This window comes from Hydra vulgaris, chromosome 07 (genome assembly GCF_038396675.1).
Source record: "Hydra vulgaris chromosome 07, alternate assembly HydraT2T_AEP".
Classification (NCBI taxonomy): Eukaryota; Metazoa; Cnidaria; class Hydrozoa; order Anthoathecata; family Hydridae; genus Hydra; species Hydra vulgaris.
The window spans coordinates 29,913,661-29,921,470 of record NC_088926.1 but is presented as its reverse complement, the minus strand read 5'-3'; the positions used below and the strand labels follow the sequence as shown (position 1 = coordinate 29,921,470).

At 30.5% G+C, this 7,810-nt stretch overlaps 3 protein-coding genes across 3 annotated transcripts; all 3 read right to left on the bottom strand.

The window, feature by feature from the left end:
* Positions 1 to 3,668: 3,668 nt before the first annotated feature.
* On the bottom strand, positions 3,669 to 4,265 carry LOC136082683 (ATP-dependent DNA helicase pif1-like). Its single transcript, XM_065802101.1, has one exon. The coding sequence runs from the start codon at positions 4,263 to 4,265 to the stop codon at positions 3,669 to 3,671; it is 597 nt and encodes a 198-aa protein (XP_065658173.1).
* A 275-nt stretch (positions 4,266 to 4,540) lies between these two features.
* Positions 4,541 to 5,830, bottom strand: LOC136082682 (uncharacterized). The gene has a single exon (XM_065802100.1). The coding sequence runs from the start codon at positions 5,828 to 5,830 to the stop codon at positions 4,541 to 4,543; it is 1,290 nt and encodes a 429-aa protein (XP_065658172.1).
* A 189-nt stretch (positions 5,831 to 6,019) lies between these two features.
* On the bottom strand, positions 6,020 to 6,457 carry LOC136082681 (uncharacterized). The gene has a single exon (XM_065802099.1). It carries the CDS (start codon positions 6,455 to 6,457, stop codon positions 6,020 to 6,022), a length of 438 nt encoding a protein of 145 aa, XP_065658171.1.
* Between the last annotated feature and the right edge of the window lie 1,353 nt (positions 6,458 to 7,810).

Genomic DNA, 7,810 nt, shown 5'->3' with positions numbered 1-7,810 from the left:
CATTGTTATTTTTTCTTATGTATGTAAACCTTGTTATTTTTTCTTATGTTTTTCTTATGTATTAAGTATGCTAATGAAACTTTTCTGTGGTCTGATGAGTGTTCATGCCCCTGAATTGATGCCCCTGAATTTTTCCAATCTCTATATCCTGTTGAAGCTAAAGCACATTTTGAGGGTTCAAAAAGCTTGCAGACAAAACAGAATACACAACCTAATGCTGGGGAATATATGAAACATTCTCTATTAAACGTTTCACCATTTACTTTTTTCCCCATTAGCAAGTTTTTTGAGCAATATCGATCGCGATCTTGATACATCGTTTTAGAGGATTTAAAGTCATAATCTGTATTTTGACATTTTAACGGACCGTTCTCTATCCAAAATTGTATATCCTCAGCTGAAAAAATTTCTCAAAGTCCTGGATTACTTTTTTTATTCAATGGCAAATCGAAAGGGAAACATACTCACTCCTTATTGAGTTCCGATTGCTAGTTTAAAGTTTGAGTTTCATTAATTGAGTCCTCTACAAAGTCCAATATTTTTTCCTTTTTACTTATTCCACAGTTTGCTAGATTAGCTAAAGTGGGTGAATTACCATGACATTCTGCTTTTAATAAAAAACTAGCAGTAGGCAACCCGTAATACGGGTTTTTAGTAAATAAATTATTAATAATTTATTTTTTATTTGTTTTCTCTAATGAAATATAAATTTATTAATACATTTTTAGTTGTGCTTACTTTTATTTTTCTTGGCTTCTTAGTTAAACAAAACTGTAAGCTTCATTAAAGATACAGTTAACCGTTTATTCCGCAACATTTGAACATTAAATGCGCAAATCACAAAATTGTTTTGTTAAAATATGTCTTGAATTACATGCATAGATCATCAAAGTCTTATTTAGTAATTTAAAAAAAAAAAATACCGTAAACAATTATTATCGGTAGGGAAGATGATTAAACATTAAAAAAGCTACGTGATTCCATGCTAGTAGGAAGTTATAGAAAAATAAGTAAAAAGTAAAATTAAAAAAAAAAAAAATAATAATAAATTAAAAAAAGAACAAAATAGAAAGATTTTTAAAAACTACTTAATTTTGTAAGCACTTTGGCTTTGGTGTTCATTTTTGAAACCAATAATATTTTTATCTTTAATGAAAAGCCAACTCGTTTAATCTCATTCAAAGAGCTAAAATATTAATAACACTAAAGATAAAAATAATGAGATACAAACAATTGTACTATAGTAATATCAAATGCTATATTGGCTTTTATTGAATAATTAAAAGCATTTAGAGAAACTACCTGTAATCATTTTTAACGATAGACACCACGGGAAGGTAAGCCAAGCTGTCTATCAACACAAAAGATTACAACAATAACATCACAACAATTACGCAAAGCAATAGCAAATAGCTTAAGATATTTGTAGGATGAAATTACACAAAATATTAACAGGCATGTGTTTTATATATATATATATATGTATAGCTATAAAAGGTTAGACAACAGAAATTAAATATCGTATATATCGTCCATAAATTACGCAACGCAAAGTATATCTAAAAACAGAAGTTGGAGTTATTTAGCTCTTTTACGCGTCAATTTTCATTAAACTTAATGCGCTAATTTATCTAAATATTAAAACCCTGCGAGGTAAAACTTTTGAACTTTTTTATTTTATTGTATAAGTTTGCGTTACGTAACTTATAAACGATCCAAACACCTTTTGGCACTAAATGCTGTCTCACATCTCTGCTAATTAATGGTCTTGGCTGGCAAAGTTTGCAATTTTGCTGATCGCTACTTTTTTTTTTCTTTTTAAATAGATTTTTAGTTATAAAGAATAGGCGGCTAGCATAACAGTCTAGCTCTACACACACTGCAAGTCACTTGCTTGGCTAGTTTAACGGTCTAGCTCTACACACACTGCAACTGCAAGACACTTGCTTGGCTAGTTTAACAGCCTAGCACTACACATACTTGCTTGGCTAGTTTTACGACCTAGCTCTACACATTTGGCTATGAATTATAACACTAGCAACTTTTTAAAAACAGTTATAACAGTAGGCAAAATAACAAAAACTGGTTACATTTTTTATATTTTTTTATAAAAAAAATTAAATGTTTAATATTAAAACAATAATCATTTAAAATTCAAGTAGGGTAAAACCACCTATACCTGGCCAGTACCAATTCCTGGCCACTTTTCAATGAACTTTATTGTCTTAAATATTGAGTTGGTGGCTTTCCAAAATTTTGAAAATGAAAATTTAATCTAACTTTTAAGTTTGGAACCTCAGTCCTTTACATAAGATCAACGCTACGTTATTTATTTGAGATTTAAAATTTTACTAACTTTGTTTATATTGTGGAAAATATTCCGAAAGTGAAAACAAAAATGCGAAAAAACGTCTCGCTGATTTATCTTGTTTAATAACAATAATAAAATTTAACTCAATTGCAATGGTTTATTCTAGTAATAAAAACATTTTACTTTGATTTGAAATAAAAATTACTTCGTTTGGCTGTGTTTAAGTTGTCACTTTTTTAGTTTTTGTTACCCATAAATAATGACCTAATCATGGCCACATGTCAACCTATTCTTGGCCATGAATAAGATCTAGTTATAATATAAATGTAGGTAGAATAAAAATTTAAGTTTTAATTTTAAAGTTGAATCGATTTTTTATTATCTACATTATTTATTCTATTTTATTATTTTCATGCTGAAACATAAGTAGTAATCACATAAATATATCAAGTTAATATTTGTTTTTTTAAGACATCTGCTAATTTAAAAACATTAAAGTGTTGCGAAGCGTTTCAAAATCCATTGTTTGTTTAGCTATTAAAAAAAGAATTAAATTTGCGAGAGTAAAAATTTATGTAGAACTTACTTAATTAAACTCGAGACAATAAATTTGTTTTCTTTTTTATTTAAATTTAAAAATATTGTCAATACTTTTACTTCGTAAAACGTGATGGCCAGGAATAAGTTCGTATTGGCCATGTTTTGGATCTCCGGCCATGAAATGGTGTTTTTTACGCCTTGTTGTATTTGTGCTAAATCTAGTTAATTTATCAACAAAAATTACCAAACTTGTCATAAGTTGTACCTCAAGAAGTTTTTTAAGAGTTTAGAAATAATTTTTCATGAACCTGAGCCATTCGTGGTAATATACAACGCAGATGAAAATTAAGTGGCCAGGAATTGGTGGTTTTACCCTATATTTGTAAATAAAACATTTTTGAAAACCATTTATTAAATAATTCAAAATTTATGATATTTTGTTAATGCAACATTTGGAATTTCATATGGAATTTTGGAACAAATGTTTAAACAAAAAAAAGGACAAATGATAAATAAAAAATACAATTGATATATTAAAGTATAATTAATAACTAAAAGTCATTACATACATTATACAGCTCGTGCTTGCAAGATATGAACATTTAGAAATGTGAAAAAACCTAGACTATAAATTAAGAACATTAGAAAATATAGCATTATTTGTGTAACATTTTTCACCGACCATATTAAGATATGGTCGGTGAAAAATGGTATGTTTATCAATTTTGAAAAACAAACTATTAAATGCTCTAGTTCTCGAACATGCAATATATAGTTGCCCATGAGATAAACACGGTTTTTTTAGATATACACCAACTCAGTCAAATGTTTGACCTTGACTTTTATTAATTGTCATTGAATATGCCAATCTGACAGGAAACTGACGACGTTTCAGAACAAGAAGTAAGTTAGAATCTGATGGAGCCAACTGAATTCGAGGAACAAATACCCGTTTACCACCGGAAACACCTGTCAAAACCTCTGCATCAATATAATTATATTGAAGAGCACAAACTTTCATTTGAGTGCCATTGCATAGCCGAGCTTTGAGATCTAAATTTCTAAGTAGCATAATTACACAACCAATTTTCAATTTTAAACAATGAGGAGGCATGCCTGAAGGAGTTAAGCTGTTCAAAAACTCAACAGGAAAGTTATTTCTTTCATTAATGTCATCAATCTTAATTTGATCAGCACTTAAATAAATTTTGACTTCACCCGGTAGACATTCAAGCACTTCTTCATTAATTGATAATGAATCCACATTAGTGGGTGTTAAAATGACACGTTTAGGATAAACATTTTGCTCAGCATCTCCAAAAATCTTATCAACAATAGAGATATTTTCTCTAATAATGCACTGATAGGGTATTTCTATGCATCCTTTAAAAGGACCCTCTTCATTTTCAGGCATTGTTCAACTACCAAGTTTTAATAGCCATTGCGAAAATTCACTTTCCCCATCATATACTCTCATATTTTCAGTTAATGTAAATTTCTGCACCCATCGTCACTGTAAGGAACATTTTATAAATGATTCTACAATTTCAGCTGGTTGTCCTCTTTTCACAACAGGCAGTATTTGCCTGAAGTCACCACCAAAAAGAATGACTTTTCCCCTCAACGGAAAGTTGTTGTTGCAAACATCTTTTAACAATCTATCAATTGCATTTAAGGCATGTTTAGGTATCATGGATGTTTCATCAAGCAAAAACAATTAACTTGTTTTAAAAAATCTCCATGTATAGAGTTAGGGGTTACATTACATGTGCTGTTATCCAATATTGGGACAGGAAGTTTAAATAAACCATGCAATGTAGATCCATTTGTAAGAAGAGTTGCTGCTATGCCAGTCCATGCAGCTGTAGCAGAATTAAAACCCCAACTAATGGTTTCAGCAACCAAATAGTTATACATAAACGTTTTTCCACTACCAGCTGGTCCATCCATGAAAAACAATCTGGAATGTTGATTTTCTTCACTTGGTTGCTTGTTCAATGCAGCAAGGACAGCATTACTAACATTTAATTGATTGACATTAAGAAGCGTTCTCATTTTAATAGCTTCGTCAATTGATTGCTTAACATTATCATTTAAATTTTCTAGATTAAAATCTATGAATTCATCAACAACAGGCAATTTATAATCAAATTGCGTTTTACCAATTTGATTAGAAATCTTTTCGATTTGACGAAGAGTAGCTTGTTCAGCTAATATAAATGGAATTTGGCGATAAATGAATTCCTCCATCATAAAAGCTTTGTATGTATTCCAAAGATGCAAAGGGTCGTCAGGTTCACGAAAGGTTAAAATAACTGAAAACAGCTGTCTAATTTGCGTAGGCATTCGCGTTAAAACTGCCTCAGCAAGAGTATTCTGCCATTCAGTGTCATCTAGCAACAAACCTTTTAAAACACATGCTTCACGAAAGGTTTCAAGAACTATTCCATTAACAGTATGCACATCCACCCAAGATGTTGCTCCTTTTGCCTGCAAAAGTAACAAGCGAAGAAAAATTAATTCTCCTGTTGGACTAGCTTTATATATTCTTACTATCACCTTATTTCCACCTCTTTGTCTAACCTTCCATTTACAATGTTTATCATTAAATACAAAGTGGTATGGAATGTCTACATATGAATAGCAATGCGTTCCTTTATTTTCAGAATTTAATTTAAACCATGCCGTAAGGTGTGTATCGCGTTGGGCAGCACGATCTAAAGCCACTTGTTCTTCTCCTTCTCTAAAATACACAATCTGATTCTCAGAAAGATGAACTTTAAGACGGATAGTAGTGTGTGACATATGACTTATAGGATACTTAAATATTCGCCACAGTGCCTCAGGTGCATTAACATAACGACAATCTAAAAAAGTATTTACTTTATTGTGTTTAACCTGTTCATTTATCAAAACATTCGCACAATCATGCCCTTTGCATATGTATTTGTACAAATATTTAACAGCCTTTACAGACATGCAAGCTTCAACATTAATGTGGGCCTGATATTTCTTAGATAACAAAGGATTGTAAGGTACCACCCAACAGTTATCTACATTTTTGCTTTTGATATTGATAATCAACCCATCAGCACGACGCCTAAATTGTGGATAACCATTGTGAATAGCTATTGCGTTGGCATTAAATTCTTTAGGATAATTTCTGCTTCACACTCCATCTTTAATGCAGGGAGAATTAGGATTCAGTATCCCACATGGGCCGTGAATCATGCAAGTTTTAATAATATCATAAAGTTCACGATTAACAACCAGATCTGGAATATCTGCACATATTATATAATTGATATCCTGTGCTGTTTCAAGTTTACCATCATTGGCTAAATGAAGTAAAATGTGGGCATGCGGCAAACCAAGCTTTTGAAACTCAATAACCTGAACATGCGTTACAACTTTGCCTAATACACCATGTTTGAATATATCATTGAGGAGGTTATTTAACTTGAGTTTAAATACTCGAGTGACCAAATCAGGTCTATCATTTGCATTCTGACCTGGATATAAATTTTCTGTTATTTCACGCCATTTTGGGATGCAAGTAAAAGAAATAAAATGATCTGGTTTACCATACTTTTTAATAATTGCCATAGCATCTTCAAAATTTTCTTTTAAAGCTCTATGACTTCCTACGTAAGATGATGCTTGCTTCTCAGTTTATTTTGATATTTTCTGATAAAAGCAAGACGCTTGCCTTTAACTTTTACATATGCATGTACAGCATATTGCTAAAATAGTTTCTTTCTATAAGCCGCTATAAGCCTTCTATAGCCGCTTGACAAATTTCTTCATCTTCTACTTCAACCATATTTTTAAATGCAAGAACAAATGGACTTTGCTCAGTAATTATAGTTTGCAATTGAAACATTAAATCACGTAAACAAAGATCATTACCATCAGGGTTAGTTACCACGTTGTTGCATTCTAAAATTTACTGCTGCAAGTGGATCATATATATATATAGATAGTTGAGAATATATTGGTGAATATCTTGATTTGGCCTAAGATTACCTACACAATGATAAATTTGGCCACATATATTTTAAAACATGGAGGTCCATGATTTATTGGTTGAACTAGAGTTGCTTTAAAAGAAGCGAAAGAAAGACAGGTATTATAGTTTCGAATATGTTTTAAAAAATTAACATTAGCATTACGATCTACATAATTCCCTGTAAATAAATCCTGTAAAACTTGTGTAAATGGTGAAAGTGGAAGTAAAGCTACCTTACCATTATGGCAACATAGAAAATGTGTTTCATCTGGAAATTTCTCAGCACCACAGTGTTGACAAATTTGATTATTTCTCCTAAATAATTATAATCTGGAATAGCATTACTTCTTGCTATAGAATACATTCGTTATTGTCCAACAGATCTTCTTTCATTTAGGCGATGATTAATTTCACCTCGATTTAGCCTATTTTTTCATTTTGGCGACGATTAAAATTATCTCAATCGAGCCTAATTCTTTCATTTTGGCTACGAAAATCATTATCTCGATCAAGCCTATTTCTTTTATTTTGTAAATGATTAATTTCATCTCGCCTAATTTCTTTCATTTGGTCTACGATTATTTTTAACACGCCTTATAGCACTTACATTGTCTTGTAAATACATAATTGCATCTAGCCTATCATCTATTTCAATGTCATCATTATCATTAAACATATTTATCAAAGCAACACTAATTATTTCTTTACTCTAAATTTACTCTAACGTTAACAATAAAATAAAAAAACTTAATAAATAACTAAAAAAATCTTATTCGAAAAATTATAAAATAAAGAAACCAAATAAATGCAAAATAAAATTAATTTGCCATCATCAAAAGTAATACACCTGTATTACTTTTTCTTAAGTTTATTTAATTAAAGTTGAGAAAAACCTGCAACCATGTTAGCAAAGACTAATATGGTTGCAAAAAAAGTTAAAATTTATTTTG

Excerpts from the sequence above, each read along its gene's own strand:
- LOC136082683 (XM_065802101.1), bottom strand. The coding sequence starts at position 4,265 with ATGCCTGAAAATGAAGAGGGTCCTTTTAAAGGATGCATAGAAATACCC.
- LOC136082681 (XM_065802099.1), bottom strand. The coding sequence starts at position 6,457 with ATGGCAATTATTAAAAAGTATGGTAAACCAGATCATTTTATTTCTTTT.
- LOC136082682 (XM_065802100.1), bottom strand. The coding sequence starts at position 5,830 with ATGTCTGTAAAGGCTGTTAAATATTTGTACAAATACATATGCAAAGGG.